The following is a 17,621-nucleotide window of genomic DNA, read 5'->3' on the forward strand; positions in this document are numbered from 1 at the left end:
TGCACGGTTGCCTACAAGAGCTTACCAAACACAAAATTAGACTGCAGGAGCAGAAGTGTCAGGATGTGAAGTAATTTTATTTCTATTTTACAAATGCTTTATAAAGTTGCAGGAAATAGGCTGAAACATCAGGTTTTTTATAATTATTTCACAGAACCAATTAGGTTGGGAAAGACCTCTGAGATCATTGAGTTTAACCTGTGAGGGAACACCACCTTGTCAACCAGACCATGGCACTGAGTGCCACGTCCGGTCTTCCCTTAAACAACTCCATGGACGGTGGTTCCAGCAGCTCTATGGGCAGCCCATTTCAATGTTTAGCAACTCTTTTTGTGAAGAAATCCTTCCTGGTGTCCAACCTGAATCTCCCCTGGCACTGCTTACGACTGTCTTCTCGTTCTATTGCCAGTTGCCTGGGAGGAGATTGACGCCACATGGCGACAGCCTCCCTTCAGGTGGTTGTAGGGAGTGAGAAGATTTCCTCTGAGCCTCCTTTTCTCCAGGACAAACATCCCAGGCTCTCTCAGCTGCTCCTCATCAGACTTGTGCCCCAGACCCTGCCCCAGCTCCACTGCCCTTCTCTGGACACGCTCAATGTCCTTCCTGAGGTGAGGGGCCCAGAACTTACAAACAAGCTTATTTTATCTGCTTGAGAGCTGAACGCTAGGAACTCAGACTCGTAGGACTGGAATATTTAGAAGTCCTTAGTAGCACCATTAAAGCTGAAAGAACAAATTGCGAGAAATCCACCTTTTGCTTTCCCCCCCATTTTTGCCCCTACTCGGTAAAGGCTCAATCCCCAGTCCGAGGTCTCTCCTGCACCGGGCGGTCTCTGTCCCGAACGCCCGCACGCTCCGGGCCGGCGCCGCACGAGTTAAAGGCGGAGCCGTTTGGCCCCCGCCGGGCGCCGTCGCCGTGGCGGCGCGGGGAGGGCGGGACGGCCCGGTATGGCCGCCGCCGGCGGGGACAGCGAAGGGGCGCCCCGGCAGCGCGGCATGGCCGGCTCCGGGGAGCAGGCGGAGGACGGGGAGGAGAACATCCTGTACGACTTGCTGGTCAACACTGAGTGGCCTCCGGAGACGGAGGTGCAGGTGCGTGTGGCCGCGGCACGGCCGCGGGCGGGGGAGGGGACCGGCCACGTTGGCGCGGGCGGGGACGCGGAGATGCCGCGGGGATGAGCTGGTGCCTCCAGGGAGGCTCAGAGGGATGCCCGCGCTGTTCCAGGCGGGCACAGGGGGTGTCCGTATGGCCATTGTCCCCTTGTGCCTTCGTGTCACTTAATTCCCCACCTGGCTTGTGCCGCCTTTGAAGCCCTGAAGTGTTTCTTGCTCATTGAACAATGTATATCGGGTTTTACTGTGGAGCTGACACAAGCGAAGCTATGGTGAATGAAGTCCGTGTCTCATCTCCAGAAACTGCTGTACTGAGAGCGGTGAATCTGGCCTGGTGAAAATAAGACCTTTTATGATGAAAATGAGATCCTCTCTCTGGACTTCTGTATTAGTATAGTTGTGTCTGTATTTGCAGGAGTGGGGTAAAAGGCAAAAGTATTTCACTTTATGTCTGTAACACACACAAATGGATGCCAGCGCTTAGGAAATCAGAAAACACTGTTCTTGTTCTCGCACTGCAGGTTTTTAGTTCTTTCTAGCTGTTCTTCTTCCTGGGTTATTGGAAAAGCTGAGAAGCTCTTTCATCTTTCCTTTTTCATGTTTTCCTTTGCAGTGTGCTGAGCTTGCTGCCTCTATGTCTGCTCTTGTCTGACTTGGATGTAAAAAGCGCAAGCAATGTGGTTTTATTTCTTTCTGGTAGTGGCTTTTAAGTCCACTGAAGTTTTTAATGTATTTCCCACTGAAAGTTGTTAATGGAAGCATTTTAGCAAAGTTTTACACTTAATGAAAACGACTGTACAAAAAAGATGTAAAAACATCACAAGGAAGAATGTACCTATTAAAAATTACTAGAGCCATGCTCAAGAAAGTAGATTTTTATTTATCAGAAAGATATTTTTGTTGTTGCTCTTGATCTGTAAATCCTCAGTTGCAGCAACAGGTAGGGGTGTTTGGAAAATAAAATTGCAGTGTTGCCAGTTACTGACTTAATAGGCTATTTGTATAGATGAATGGATAGTTGCACCTATTTAAATTTAACTGTGTTTTGAGAAATAGTAAATAGTCTTTGTTTTTAGTAACATATGGAAACAATTTTCCTATTGCAAACCATGAGGAGGACTTAGGCATGATGACACAAGACTGGTTCTTCTATAGCCATGTTAAGGGGGCACATTTCTGACAAGTGTCTTTTCTGCTGCCATTAGTGTTCTTGAAGTTGTGTGGTAAGTTGATTAAAGAACTGATTAGTCTGAGAAACAATCATATTGTTTCATATCCTTTTGTTAAGAGATCCCTCTGGTACCCCTGTAGGTACCAAGGGAGCTGTGGATAGTATGTCAGTGAGGTGATACCTGCCTTTAGTGGCAGCACATGAGGATGCCAATTTAAACTGACTGTAACTACAGTCTGAGTGTCCTCATCTGCCCTGGTAGTCATAATTTCTAAGCATTGTTGAATTCTGCTTGTCAGCTTAAGTAGATGGTGCTGGTTATTTTAAACTTGGTATCTGTCTCTTGCCTGTTTATTTTTAAGATAATACCTGTTTTCAGTAGTAGAAGTTGGAAGGTTTGAAAATATTATGCTGTATAGTTTGCTTGGATTTACATTCTTCTTGGAAACTGTCAGTACTCAAGGGCACTTCTGATAGTTTTTTTACCATTTTAGTGGGAAATTGATTTTACACTGACAGTCATAGGCAAACAGATTATTTTGTCAGTATGAGTCAGTTTCTGCCTTAAGGTGCCTTAACAGTGATATTACTTAGGTGATTGTGACTTTCCCTTTGGAACATCTGTCTCTTTTAATCCTATTTTTTTCACACTTTTCAGAAAAAAATTGCACCCTACTTTCTTGTAGAATTGAATTTTTTGGAATAAGTGAGATAAGGAATGGTAGAAAGGGTGAATGCTGCACTGGGAAACAAAATTAAATGTTTTTTTATGCAGTACTCTAGACTACAAAGCTAAGCTTTCACAGGTCTTTATGGACTTTATTTTTCTGTTATTTGAGATGATTAATTTTTAATTGCAGAGTACTAGAACTTACAGCTCTAGCTATTGGAAGATGAGTCTTGTGATGAAGATGTAAAATCATGTTAAATTCAAGACATTGATAAAAATGGCACCGATCTCTTATATTGAATGCCCAAATTTGCTTTTAGTTCTTGTCAGAATTGTCATTGTACTGAACTGTACATTGTACTGTCATTGTTCACCTGTACTGAACTTTCCAGTACCATTTTTTGTGGGAAAAAGAGGAGGGGCAGGACAGTTATAGCAGTTATTTGTGAAGGAAAGACACAAGGAATTGACTGTGCCAGAGAGGAGAGTGGTGTGGAAATCAAGCAGTCTGTATTCAGGATAGTGATGCCATTGTATATAGTGCACTGTTGGAGAGTGCTGAAATACATAATGAGAATAAAAGGAATTACTGAGTAGTAGATCCATGAAAATAGTGAATGAGGCAGTGGTTGTGGACAAGGTTGCAAGCGAGGACTTGTGAAGTGATTTATGGAAGTATGGGCAGATTGAACTCTCGTCTTCAGTTTATTTTCCAAAATGTATCATCTGTTATTGTGTTTTTGGTTTTTTTTTTCATTACAGTCTAATGCTTTGAGATTTCCCCAACACCCACCAGCTCCTGTTCCCCCAGTAAGCTTGCAGGGTGTGCAAAAAAATCCGAAACTAAGTGGGTATCTTGTCAGCAAGAAAGTTGCTTAGATTTTATTTCTGGACTGCTGTAGAGAAGGAGTTGTTGAAGTTGTTTGCCCAAGAATGAATGAATTTAAAAAGAAATACAGCATATCTGGTAACCATTGTTTCTGCTGAAATGATAAGAATGAATATATTATAAAAAGTGAAATTCAGGTCTTCAGGATATACTAGTAAATCAGTTTTGCGATGAGTTTAAGATGTATGGAATAAGAGCCTGTAGTTTAGGCTCAGGAGCAGACACCTAAAATATTAAAAAAATTCTAAAGAGATATAAGCAATTTTAGGAAATGTTTTTTACTGGGAACTTCCTCATAATCCAAAAACTTTTAACAAGCTCTGCTTTTAAGGTCCCTAGGAAATTGCAGTTCTCCCTGAGGTACTAGGGTAGCAATAAGAAATAATTTATGCTCTCACTTATTTTACTGTAATGCCTTGTTATTTCCTGGCTGATCAACCTGAATGTGGAATGTTATCTATTAGTACAGCTGTGTTTGCTTCTTACATGCTGTGAGATGACAGCCTGGTTATTTGAAAGACTGTTTATGGATTGCAAACTTTGCCTAGAAAACTAATCTTCAATAATTTAAATTTGGGAGCCCAAATATTATTTTTTAAACATAGACATATTCCAAAATGTTGATAAATTTGTATGTCTTTCAGTGCTTACTGTTTTGTAACTTGGTGAGGTCTGAATATTTCAGTTAAAGAGAAATTTGCTCTATGTGTTTTATATTGAATGGAAGAGAAAATTCAGTCATTGCCTACTCTAATTAATGCTCAGTATGTCATGCTCTATATTTCTTAAAGATATAAGCATGATTGCTTAGTTTGAGGATTTGTTTCTGGATCTTTCCTTATTAGTTATCCTTGTTCACTTCTCAATATTATATCTTTTTTCTGTTTCTTACTGACAAATACTTTTATCTCCTCTTATAGATAAGAATATACATTCTGAGTTGTTTTGTATTCCTTTTTTCTGTGTTTGGAGAGTGCTTGCATTTGTATAATGACTGTAGTTGCTCCTTCTGCCTTAAGTAGAGCAGGCCAGGTGGAAATGTTATGTAAGATGGTATGGAGTAGAGGTGGTTATCTGAGTGGCCATGTTACATAGTGCAAATTGATGTAAAGAGAGTTGGATTTTTTTCAGAAATTGTTTGGTTTTCTTGATGTTTCTGAAACTTTCATAAACAATCTTTATGTAGCTTAGCACTTTAGATATTAGCATAATATGTTGCACATGAACTGTTTTGACTGCTGGGCACTGCAGATCGTTGTGGCATTTATTTGACATAAAAAGAATGATTTATAATAACCTACAGGAGAACATAATCAGAAGTCAGTGTCTTTTGTTACTACCCAAAGATTGAGGCAAAGATGGATCAATAGACAATCTGTAGCACATTTTCTTTATTGCATCTTGGCATTTAAATTATTTGGTGTTATAGCCTTTTCTAGCTTATGCAGTTAAAATAGACATTATATGAAGTAGTGAGTAATAGCAAATACATAAAGAAATTGTAGCCAACTTAAATTTAATCAGTGAATGTATGTATGAATATTGTATTTAGGTTAAAATGTGTGACATGCTGTCTGATGATTTTTATCATAATTGCAGCCAAGAGGCAACAGAAAACATGGTGCATCATTTATCATCACTAGAGCAATTGCAGGTAAATATGACTTGTTCTCACATTCATGACTTCTAACACTGTGTGGATTACATGTAAATTTTACAATTTCTGCCCTTTATAGAGTGCCTACTGTAATGGAGATAGGGTGTAAGATGTGTTTTCAGGGAGATGTTTTCTGATTGTGAACATGTCCATGTTATTTTTATGTCAATTTTGTAAGCGTTCTTGTCTCAATTAGTTTGTTGGGACAAACTAATAAACCATACATCTAAGAAGTTAACAAGCTTTGTGTTTTGCAAACTGTACTTAAGCCTTTTTTTTTTCCCCCTCTCTGAACATCTCTTGCACTGGGCTGTTTGCTAGTTAGCTCTATGAGGGGCTATATCCGAATATCTGATGATACTGTGTTGTATAAACCAAGTGTTGAATGACAGTAACTGAACTGATTTTCATCCTGTAGGAATTTCTCTTAGAATTCTAAAAAGTGTGCAGTGATTTTTTATTTTGTTTGTTTGGTTTTCTTCATTTGTTTTTGATTTGCTGTTTGCATTTACTCTAACATAAGAATTCCTTGGCCAAGTAATAGAGGGTTTTTGCCTCAATACCTTTTTCTTTATTGAGCATTTGAGATTCCCTGTGCATTAAGCTGGAGGGTGTTTTAAGACTGAGATAGAGATGTAATTTTTACCTTTTCCCACTGTAGGTCCTGCATTGCTTTTGCTTCGGTACATCTGGTACAGGTAGGTTTTATGAGAGTACTGCTTAATTTTCCTATTTGCTAATATTTTTATAGCTTTTTGATTTGATGGAAAGTAATTCTTAATGGGAGTAAAACTGAACACTTGTTTAGAATATTGTCCAAGCAATGCTTAGATTGGCCTCTTTTCATAAATTGAGTTGTAGCTGCTTAAGTTGCATCTGAAACCTAAATAGAACAAGACTGATATATACTAGTTTGACTCTGTGCATTTATCAGAAGTTGAAGTAACCTTGCAGTTGGAACAGGTTTTTCCAAACACCTATCTGTCCTCTTTACTCCCAGCTGAGATAGTGCAAGGGAAGCTGTTGTCGGGTTTTTCTTAAGTGTCAGTGACAGATATGATGGTGCAACACGGTTTGCTTCCTTTAGAGTAATAATTTTGAATTCTTTGACAATTCAGACTCATACAAAAAGCTTGATAACTTCTTGAGCGGTACTCATGCCATTTATAAATTTAAGCTTTGATTCAAAAAGTCATTAAATGGTCCCAGAAATATATTGGGGTAAGTACAATGTTTCTGGAAAATGTCAGTGCTGTGGTTATACCACTTAGCAGGTTTGAAGGTACCAGTTACCCCTTGTAAAAGATAATCTGTTGGTTTTGAGTTATATGGAAAAAGATGTTAATATGACTTCCTGTGAAACAGTACTGCACTTGAATTTGGCAGGGAATGCTGTTTTCCCTGTTACTGGTGTTCTGCTTTATTTCTGTGCACCTATTCCCCCCACCCCCCAACCCTTTTCTTGTGAGGGGGTGATGTTTATCGGCACCATACTGTCATGTAAGTCTAGTTTAAGGGATTCAGTTGTAGACAGAATTCACTTACTTTTCTCCACTCCCTCCAGTAGTCATATTTAAGAGCTAGTTTCAAGCTTTTATAATTTTTTCTAGTTGCTGTTTTCATATATTTGATGAAAGAGTTTTGAAGGAAGCTTGGGAAACCTCTAGTTTCAAGTCCCACTAAAAGCAGAAATCTGAATTCCAACTGGTTCCTTGGGGCTCTGTCCAGCTAGGTCTTGGAAAGATTAAAGGATGGAGAACCCAGACTCTCCGGTCAGCCTGTTCAAGTGCCTGACTGCCTTCATGGTGAAAAAATCTCTTAATGTCAGCTTGGACCCTCCTTGGTTTTGGAATTACAGAAACATTTAGGTTGGAAAGAAACTTTACAGTCATTGAGTCCAGCTGTTACCCCAGCATTCCTAAGTATTCCAAAGGATTGATCATAGTTTCTTGTGTTTCTGCTGTGCACCTCTGTTGCTCCCATCTTCCTGGTAATCTCCTAGGTATCAATCAGAATGCTGCTGTTTTGTTATCCTGAAACCTTCCCTTCTTCAGGCTAAACAAGTACAATTCCCACAGCATCTGATTCATTGTAGGGCAAGTCATCTAGTCCCCTGATCATCTTGGTACCCACCCTGTTTACTGGTGTTCTGGTTTTAATGGGTGTCCCAAAACTGGCTGGTGACCAGCATATAAAGAGTGATAAATAAATGATCAGTTCCCTTAATATGCAGTTTCGTTCTATTAGTAAAAATAAGGCTGTTGTTAGCCTTTGTCGTTGGCAGGGTGCAGTGTTGATTCATGTTCAGTTGCAAACCCTCTCAGGTAATTGATGGTTGCCTTGAAGCTGAGTTGTCTGGCATGTGTATATCAGGTACTGCATTTGTTCACTGTGTGTTCTGATTCAGCCTAATGGATTTGGTATTTCAGCCCTGCAAAGTTTTCTCTGCCCGCTGGACTGGTTCGTCTGGTTAGTAAGCAGATCAACTGGCACCTCGTACTTGCAAGGTAACCAGCTCCCATGCTTTGCCATTTCTGACAGGAGTGAATGTATTAACACTTCCTCTGCTTCCCCCCACCATCCCCACTGATAGCTGTGCTGAGTTGGTATTGTGCTAAAGATGTGTTATTCTTTCTGGCCAAGGGAAATACTCTGGGCTCTCACAGGTGGCCTCAGTGTGCTACCTAGCGGCTTCTACCTGCTTCCCTTCAGTTAGTTCACCTCTCACTCAGGGCTGAATGTCTGTCTAGCTTTTGAGGCAAAGTGGCTTGCAGTGCAGTCATTTTCAAATTCAAGTCCTGAATGTGGTTCATTAAAGACTTACAACTTGGCAGGATATATAATTTTAAAAGAAGCAATTTATATTTTTGGAAAGTGAATGCATACCCTCAAGACTTGTCTGCTATTGCATACACAGAGAAGTGAGAATTCCAGGGCTGTTCTGGAGGAATTTTGGCAACTTCAGTGCCAAAATTCATTACTGGCTTTTAAAAGTAAGCACAAATATGCACAAAAAAAAGGTTCAGTGACATGATTACATGAAGGTAGTAGGGGAGGCTTTAGTTTGTTGTATGCAAAGACGCATTACTTACTGAGTTATGATCGTTGTTTATATCAGATAAAACAATACATAGTTTTGCACATTGCTGTTTAAAATTACCTGTAATCAACATCTGGCTCTGACTTCCCATGCAGTGGGATTTTAAACATTGTTTTCTTGGTGCTGCTGGAAAAGAGTGGCAGATAGTTTTCTGTGAAATGAGTATCATAGCATGGATATTTTATTTTTAATAAAACCTGGTGTTTCCCATTTTATTTTTTTAAAATATTTGTGAGTGAGGCAATTTATATCTAACCATGGAGAAAAGCACCTGGGACTCTGATGCACATTCTGTAAGGAGTGGACTTTACATGAACTTTCACATCTGTGTTTTCTTTCAGCAATGGTAAATTGTTGGCAGTTGTTCAAGACCAATGTGTAGAAATCAGGTAACTTGGCATTATCTTTTACTTCAGCTGTGGAGTTCTGAGAAAGTGTCTCTGGTCATTTGCTAGCAATATGTTAAAAGATTTTTTTTTGTTTGTTTTACGATGTTAAATATTGTGAAATTTATCCATAGAATGATCATAAAAGCAGAAGCCTTCTGTTTCTTTTTAGTTCTCAGCAATCCCCCTTTTAAAAAAAAAACCAAAACAAAACCAACATAAACCGTCCTCCCCCAATTATAATAGACGTGTTTATATATCTGTATCTCTCTGTTTTCAAGATGCAAAAGAAAAACAATCAAGATCCTAAAAAATACTCAGCACAAATTAGTCTTTCTAAACTTTGCCTTTCTGCCCCCTCTAGAAATTCTGCCCTAATAAATGGGACAAGGAGCTGATATCTAGTGTTCTTTGTGGAGTAGCTGGCATGTGTAATACTTCACCTTATTTTACAAGTGGTGTGGATTGCCGTAGAGACTGATGCTTTCCCTTTTCTTGTGCTCTCTTAACAGCAAGCTCTCCTTTACCAGTTCAAGAGCACATTTAGCTGTAGAACAGATCTTGATTGAGTGTGTTTACTTGCTTCACAAAAATCCATTTGCTAGAAGGTCAGACCTTCCATTTATATGTAAAAGAAGCAAGTGTATGAAAATTGTTCAATCAAAAGTGGTGTGAGCACCATAAACGTCAGCTTAAAGACTATAAAATAAATCTTGTGTTTCAACTGTATTAATGTAACTATATTCTTGCATTGTTTCTAAAATTGTAACCTAGAGAATACTGACTAGGTTTTTTTTTTTTCTCAAGTTATATGAAGCACTAAAATGATGCTGTCCTATTTCGTACGGCATTACAAATAAATGAGGGATGTTGCTATTTATACAGTTGGAGGAGAGCCTCTAAAATACTATTTTAGTTACTGTAGCTGCCTAAGGGTGAAAGGTACTATCTGCTTTTTTGAACAAGTAGAGGCATGCAGGCCTTTGAATTGTGCACTTGGAATATTTTTCTAGTGTTTTGTTGCAGAAAATTGAATAATGGGATTTTTCATATCTAAATTCATATGAATATTTTTTTTTTTTTTTGCAGGTCTGCAAAGGATGACTTTGTATCCATAGTTGGAAAATGTCAAGGTATGGCAACCTCTTCATCATTACTTAGTGTCATCATTGTTTGTTATTCATACATTGCTAAATAGTGGTGTTGGTTTACTTTAACAATAGTGATAAAATTTGTTAAAATCATTTGAAAGAATCTCCTAATAGTTTTGCTTTGTGACTAGCTCTGTTACTCTCCCTCTGCCACTTCTCTCCTTGATGATCAATACATGAAACCTGAATCTGAATCTGAAATGAAATGATAGTTAGAATTAATGCCTCTGGGAGACAATATGGGGTTTTTCTTTTTTACCCTCCTCTGAGATATGCTTGTTATGCTGGTAGGGCCCCCTGCATTTTTTTTTTTTAATGCAATTACCTTTTTGTTCTATTTAAGGGATTATATTCATTTTTTGCTTTTATCAACAATTTTATTTGTTTTTCATAGTGCCAAAGGATCCTAACCCTCAGTGGAGGAGAGTGGCATGGAGTCATGATTGTACATTACTTGCTTATGCTGAAAGCAGTGGAACAGTCAGAGTGTTTGACCTGATGGGTAGTGAGCTTTTGGTCATTTCACCGGTATGTGCTCTCTTGGGTTAAATACAAATATAGTAGAACTTTTTTTAAGGATCATGCATAAATTCCACTCTTTGACCCTTTTCAAATCATGGCTTGTTATAAATGAATACTGTGCAGAAATGAACCGTAAAAAGTTCCAGTGGAATACATCCATCATACAATTAACAAAAGTCATGTGCAACCCTTACAACAGCACAAACATTTTACATCTGTTTTGGAATTGTGGTAGATCTGTAGGTGCATCAGATAATGAAACTATGGAATCGCCACAATTTGTAGTAATAGATCATAAATCTGCATTTTATATGCAGAGTCAAATTTAAAATCAATAAATATTGCTTACTTTGCTTGGTACAGTATTAGATAATGGCTGTTGACAGGCCACACACGTTATATTTTCTATTTTATGTGTTCAGAGGGTGTATTGAACAGGTCTGTGAAGGTGGCTCAAGTGTATTTCCTCAATAGATTGTCTTTGCAAACTTTATAGTAAAAATATTTCTTTAAAATCAAGATAAAAGAAAATGTATTTCATTTGTAATACAAGCGATGATAATTTAACTTTCTAGTTCTTTCACTGACAAAGACATTTGTTTAAAATCCTCTTTCTCTCCCAATGCCTGCCTCCATTTTTGGGTAAAGACAGCAAGTTTTCCAGGTGATCTGAGTTACGCTATAGCTGGATTGATCTTTCTAGAATACAAAGCAAGTGCCCAGTGGTCAGCTGAACTCCTTGTTGTTAATTATCGTGGAGAGCTGAGAAGTTACCTGGTAAGGTAAGCATAAATTTTGACTTGCTTTGAGAAGGCACAGTGAACTTCAAAGGAATTCTTTCTACTCTTTAAAGAAAATAAATCTGAACTAATGCATATATTTTTTTTTCCCTGGCATACTTAGTGTTGGAACAAATCAAAGCTTTCAAGAAAGTCATAGTTTCAGCTTTAGTAGCCACTATGCCCATGGGATAACAACTGTCATTTATCATCCTGGTCACAGGTAAGCATTCTGTTTGTAGCTTACAGTGTAAGCTATCTGGCATTGGAATGTAAATGATGAACAAAACATGGCAAAATAAACATTGAAGTGAGTTGGATAGGGAGGGGGAGAAAAATCTATTCTAAATTTGCATCAGTCATAACAAGTCATGTTTCTTTCTACTATAAAAGAGTTGCTATGAAGTTCATCTCACTTGACTTTCACTATTCCATTGGTAAAATTATGTCCTTTTGTGTTTGTGTACCTTGTGTAAGCACCATGCATATTTTAGAATGTCAGGAATAGCTTTAGAAGAAGCTTCTGAATGTGATGAAAGATGGGTAAATGCTGAAGTATAAGTTCAGGTGTTGGGTGTTTGTTTGGTTTTGTGCGGGTTTTTTTTGGGGTTTTTTTTTGGTTTTTTTTTTCCTTCTCTATCTGGAGTTGATTGCTGGACTTGTTGGCCAACCCATTTTCCTTACTGTTATGACTGGACCTGCCAGGCTTTGGTATTTGAAGTTGTCTTGTGATGTGTTTTCTTTATTAATAACCTGTTTGGTACAGAAACTGGACTTGAAATGACTGCCTGCCTGCTCTAGAACCCAGTGTAGTTGGAATAGGTCCTGGTTAGCCTATTAGTTACCATAAAAATGTGTCTACTGTTTTAATATCAATTTGTTATGTTGCAGGATAAACTCAGCAACTCTGTTTCTCTCTCCCTTCAGTTGTAGGAACTAAACTTTGTTCTAGATATTTTTCTTCAATTAGATTTGCTAGGATTGAATCTTTCAGTGTTATATCACTGTATTGTTTTAAATAGAGATTAGGCTTGGCTATAGAATACCAGAAGAAACTCAATGTTGAAAGAACTTGTTCTCATTCGTCAGTGTTAAGTAAGCTGTCATATCTATCTTAGGAAAAAAAATTATTATTAATGAGATATAATGTTCTTCTAGCTTATTTTGAGAGATTAATTTTGTGTATGACTTTTTCTTTCCACCTAATTAATATTTAGTGATTTCACATAATTAATAGTATACTAAATTTACAGTTTTTAGGTAATAGTTGTGGGTTATGGAACTCTGGTAACACTACATGACCAGACAACAGAACCAACCCATTGTTTCCTTTGATCAGACCAGGGTTGATGGTTGTTGTATTTCCTGCTATGTGCAGCTAGTTGATTGGCTTAGTAAAGCTGAAAGGTTGAAAAGTTGAAAGTATAAAAATTGACATGTGAAAGAAACAAAATTGGATGGAAAACAAAAGAACCAGTGTTTTGCCCCTGTTGGAAGAAAGTCTTCTGTTTTGAATTGAGTCTGTGGTAGAAAGCTTGTAAATTTGGCATTGGAGAACTCTAAATTTGCAAGTAGAATCTCTTGCTGAAATTTCCTTGTTACCTGAAAAAATCCTAGAAGGGCTTGAACTCAACTACTTCAAAGTTGTGCATTAAAGAAAATGATTGATAAATGCTGAACTTTTAATTTTCAATTATGTGAACTTTGATCACATAAACTTTGTCATTTTGTGCTTTCTTGCATTTCATTTAATCTCAGATGATGAAATTATACTGATGTCCCTTCATCCCTTCACTGCTTGTAAGGCTTGACTTATGCATTACTGTATTACTATGTATTTGCTCGTGGCCCATTATTGTGCAATAAAGTAGCAGTTAAGAACTTAATTTACTTAATTTTTTCAACTAGGCATATGATAATTGCAAAGAGAATATGTCAATAGGGAATGTTTCTGAATCTGCAGGAAAACTTGAAGCAGTAGCTTTGGGAAAAAAAATCTAATAATGCCTTTTACTGTTTTTAAGTATTATATATCTACCTTAATTTAGATACCTAATGTTGGTGTTCTCACATGGTCCCACTGTCATCTGGGATGGAATTTATGGTGCATTTTAGTTAACAAAACTTAATTGTCTGCTTCAAAGTGAGATTTTTGTAAACTCAGATCCAAAATTCAACAGCTGCTTTTGTTTTGGTATCTTAATCTGGAGCTGAACGTTTTATTTCTGGATTATCTGCAATTGATATTAAAGGCTAAAGTTTGCAATGAAGGGCTTGTGATGAAAGAGTTAAAGGGTTTTAGATTTATTTAAATTTTTTTTGTATCAAAATTGCGAAGTAAGGAAGAACATGTGGAGTTTTGCTTGGATGCCTCAGCTGAGCTTGTTCTTGAGACCAGCGTTACACTGGTTATCTTCAATTCAACTTTGTACAAACCTGTGGAGTGGTGTACAACTGAGTACTGCAAGAGCAGCCTGTTTGGGACTGGAGGAACTCTTGGAGATCATCCAGTCCTTTCCCTTTCACCTCAGGGTGAGTTGGAGCAGGTTGCTTGGAGCCCTGTCAGTGCAGTCCAAGACCTGCACATCTGTGTCAAGGTCTCTAAGGTGCTGGAGACTGAGCCTGGCAGCGCATCACTGTGATTGTTTAGGACATACAGAGACAGCTTCTGGCCATCATCTTCTGCAGAATCCTGCACTCTAGGCGTGGCATTTACACAGGTCTTTTTCTAGGACTTGTTGAAAGGGTTCCTGGCCCATTAATCAGGTGTCCAACTGGAACAAAACTCAAAGCACCTTTTGATAAGGAACAGCTGGCAAACCTAGCTCAAAGCTTCCAAAACTTGCTAACTAGCTCTTCCTGGCAATGACAGGCATTGTGAAGTTCCTCAAAGGCCTCCCAGGAGTTGTCTGGTACTCTCAGGAGTCCTCAGATGGTCCCAGAAGTATGTAGAGACTGGAAACAGCTGCACAAACTGGTGCATGCTGGCTGTGCTCTGTGTAGAGCACCTCTGCGAGAAAAAAAATTGGGCTGCCTCATGTTCATGTCCTCCAGTTTTTGGTAAAAGTGATTTCTGACTTTACTGCCTTAGGCTATTCTTTACACTGCAGAATAGCCAAAACTCTTAAGAACTTTAAGCATCACTCTCAAGAGAGATTTTACCACTTTCTACAACCACCCTAAAGATGGTTGTAGCCAGGTGGGGGTCAGCCTCCTCTCCCAAGGAGCCAGTATGACATAGAAGATGACGCTTAAGCTGTACCAGGGGAATTTGAGGTTGGACATCAGGAGGAACTACTTCACGTTAAGAGTGATTAGGCTTTGGAATGGGCTGCCCAGGGAAGTGGTAGGGTCACCATCCCTTGATCTGGTCTAGTTGACATGGTAGTGTTTGGTCATAGGTCGGACTTGATGATCTCAGAGGTTCTTTTCCAGCCTGATGATTTCCAGCCAGTTCTCTCATTCATCCATGGTACAAAATCATCCAGCTGTACATTTGTGACTAGCAGGAGACATGGCAATACTAAATAAGTTTTACTGATGTCTTAAAAAGGATTAAATGTGGAAGGATTTTTTTTTTCCCTTTATTCTTTCTTTGACTTTTGCATTTATAGTTTTGGCATTCCCTGCAGCCAGAGCTGTGCTGTGTGAGCGGCAGCTGCTACTGGGGGCAGAGCACTTAGGGAATGGTGCAGCCTTTGGAAAGGGATAATGGGTAGAGCTTTGAGCTCCTACAGTTGTGCCTTTTGGTAGATACTTTACCTTTTGATGGATGATTCATTATAATGATGCTAGCAAACAAACTTAGACATTATTCTCCAAGTTTTCATCAAAGTAGTCATCAGTTAAATATAGAAGTGCTTGTTAATAAGGTGAAAGGGCTTCAAGGGAAAATACTTTGATACAGTTTAGTGGTCATCAGCAATAATTATAAGGTTTGCCTAAAAGTTCTTAAAATGCCACCTGTGGTGTGTAACGAAATTATTACATGCACACGTATAATTGTGGCTTTAGAAAATAGAATGGACAAACCTTAAGGTGTTTAGTCCTTCAGTGAAAGAGAAGTAGCTTTTGTACCACATCTGAAAAAATGGAAATCTAATGCTTAAGCAGAATGATGAGACCTTGTCATATGCTTAAGCGGAATTTATCGTTTTTGGAGGTAAGGGGGAAACACACACTTGTGGCCAGACTTATTTTTTTTAGATGTTGGGAATTGTGACTTACCTTGAAAGCTAGAGATGAAAATGAATAGGTATACATGCTACTAATAACAAATGTTACTTGAATAATATTGAAGTAGTTTTTGGATTTCAGGGTATTTATTCACAAAGTTTCTTGTGACTGTTAAGTGTCTTGGTATATTTAGCCTTTTGTTATTCTAAGCAAGCTGCTATAGACTTAGGAAAATAAAAAAAAGTGTGTCAGTATGTGAAATCATAATGTATCTTTATATATTTTACAGACTTCTCCTTGTAGGAGGCTGTGAAACAGATGAAGATGGAGTATCTAAAGCAGCTGGTTGTGGGATATCTGCTTGGAGAATTCTGTCAGGCTCTCCCCATTACAAACAGGTCACTAGTTACGAAGATGATGTTAGAACAGTAAGTATGTGTCCTCATTTTACTGGATGAATATTGTCACTGGAAGCTCAATAAGTATCTCTTTATGAAAGATGAATTTAATGTGATGTTTTGCTATTTTTTAAGCTATGATCTGTATATCTAAACAGTTCCTTTTCCCACAGCATCTGACTGTTTTTGATTTTTCTGTAGTATGATTTGAACTTTAAGTTCTTAATTGTGTTTTTAAAACCAAAAACAAGAAGAAAGAAATCTGTAAATTTCCAAGCTACAATAATTTTTTTTGTCTTGGTTGTACATCGGGATATGTTACCTGTCTATGTTGGAAAAAAATCAGTTTGTTCTTCTATTACTTCAGAACAAAAGGCAACACACCTGAAATAAATGTTTCAGTTTAATTCTGTCTCTTGATTTGTTTTGCTTCTATTAGAAGTAAATGTTTGATTTGGTAACAACTTGGTTCTACTGAAATCAATTTACAATATACCAGGATAAATTCCAGTCTTTGCTCTTATATAGGTGTTGCTTAGTATTACAAGCAAATTGTTAATTTAATTGCAAATGAGTAGTGCTTTTCTGTGACATGTTATATACCCACTGAAGTGGACAGAATTATACAAACAGGATTTTATTATGTTTGCATTATTTTAAAGTAGGCAGTCTTATGGAAGTTTAAAAATAGTAACATCATAGAATATGCCACAGTTGGAGGAGACCCACAAAAAGTATTGACTCCAACTCCTGGCACTGCACATGACACCCTGAGTCACATCATGTGCCCAAGAGTACTGTCCTGCCTGTTCCAGTGCCCAATCGCCCCCTGGGTGAAGAAGCTTTTTCCAGATAATCCAACCTAACCCTCCCCCAGTGCAACTTCAGGCCATTCCCTTGGGTCCTGTCCATGGTCACCACGCAGCAGAAATCGGTGTCTGCCCCTCCTTTCCCTCTCATGATGAAGTTGTAACTGCAGTGAGGTCTCTCCTCACTCTACGGGCTCAACAGGCCAAATGACCTCAGCTCCTTCCCTCAAGGCCCTTCACCATCCTCATGGCCTTCTTTGGACACTCTAAGGGCTTAATCTCTTTCATGTATTGTAGCACTGCTGACTCATTCAACTCCTAAGTCCCTTTTCCCAGTGCTGCTCTCATTCCCCACTCTGTGCACACAGCCAGGGTTGCCCCAGATACACAGTTTGTCACTTGGCCTTGTTAAACTTCGTATGGTGGGTGATTGCCCATCTCTGTTTTGTCAAGGTCTTTCTGCAGAGCCTTTAAAGAATCTTTCAGAGTTATTTTAGTGTTTTAATTATTACTTAATTTTTGGTGCATAAAACAGTGTATGAGATTGTTTTTCATTGTGTGATTTTTTTCTGTTCTTAACAGGCACAGAGAAGAGGATTATTAAGGATTATGAATTTAAGATTTTACAGCAGACGAGGAACAGAACAGGTATTAAGATCTAGGTCTACCTCAGCTATGTATTTTACTGACATAACTGTCCATTAATGACTACTGAGAGACTGACTGAAAGTAGGTTTTAATTTATGCAACTTAGGAATTAACAGTCTATTAAATTAATCGAAAAGCTTTAGCTTTTGGAGT

At 38.4% G+C, this 17,621-nt stretch overlaps 1 protein-coding gene across 1 annotated transcript in view; it reads left to right on the forward strand.

The window, feature by feature from the left end:
- The first annotated feature begins 905 nt into the window (after window positions 1-905).
- Window positions 906-17,621, forward strand: part of NBAS (NBAS subunit of NRZ tethering complex) — a 160,696-nt gene continuing 143,980 nt past the window's right edge. Inside the window, exons 1-11 of the mRNA XM_086875837.1 lie at window positions 906-1,091; window positions 5,442-5,496; window positions 6,161-6,197; window positions 7,929-8,006; window positions 8,941-8,988; window positions 10,075-10,118; window positions 10,531-10,664; window positions 11,307-11,440; window positions 11,562-11,660; window positions 15,903-16,041; window positions 17,403-17,468. Of these exons, the coding sequence (XP_086731963.1) occupies window positions 948-1,091; window positions 5,442-5,496; window positions 6,161-6,197; window positions 7,929-8,006; window positions 8,941-8,988; window positions 10,075-10,118; window positions 10,531-10,664; window positions 11,307-11,440; window positions 11,562-11,660; window positions 15,903-16,041; window positions 17,403-17,468 (978 nt within the window). The 5' untranslated portion in view covers window positions 906-947. The remainder of the gene's footprint in view (window positions 1,092-5,441; window positions 5,497-6,160; window positions 6,198-7,928; window positions 8,007-8,940; window positions 8,989-10,074; window positions 10,119-10,530; window positions 10,665-11,306; window positions 11,441-11,561; window positions 11,661-15,902; window positions 16,042-17,402; window positions 17,469-17,621) is intronic.

The sequence above is a fragment of the Cyanistes caeruleus genome, chromosome 2 (assembly GCF_971803275.1).
Source record: "Cyanistes caeruleus chromosome 2, bCyaCae1.hap1.1, whole genome shotgun sequence".
NCBI lineage: Eukaryota > Metazoa > Chordata > Aves > Passeriformes > Paridae > Cyanistes > Cyanistes caeruleus.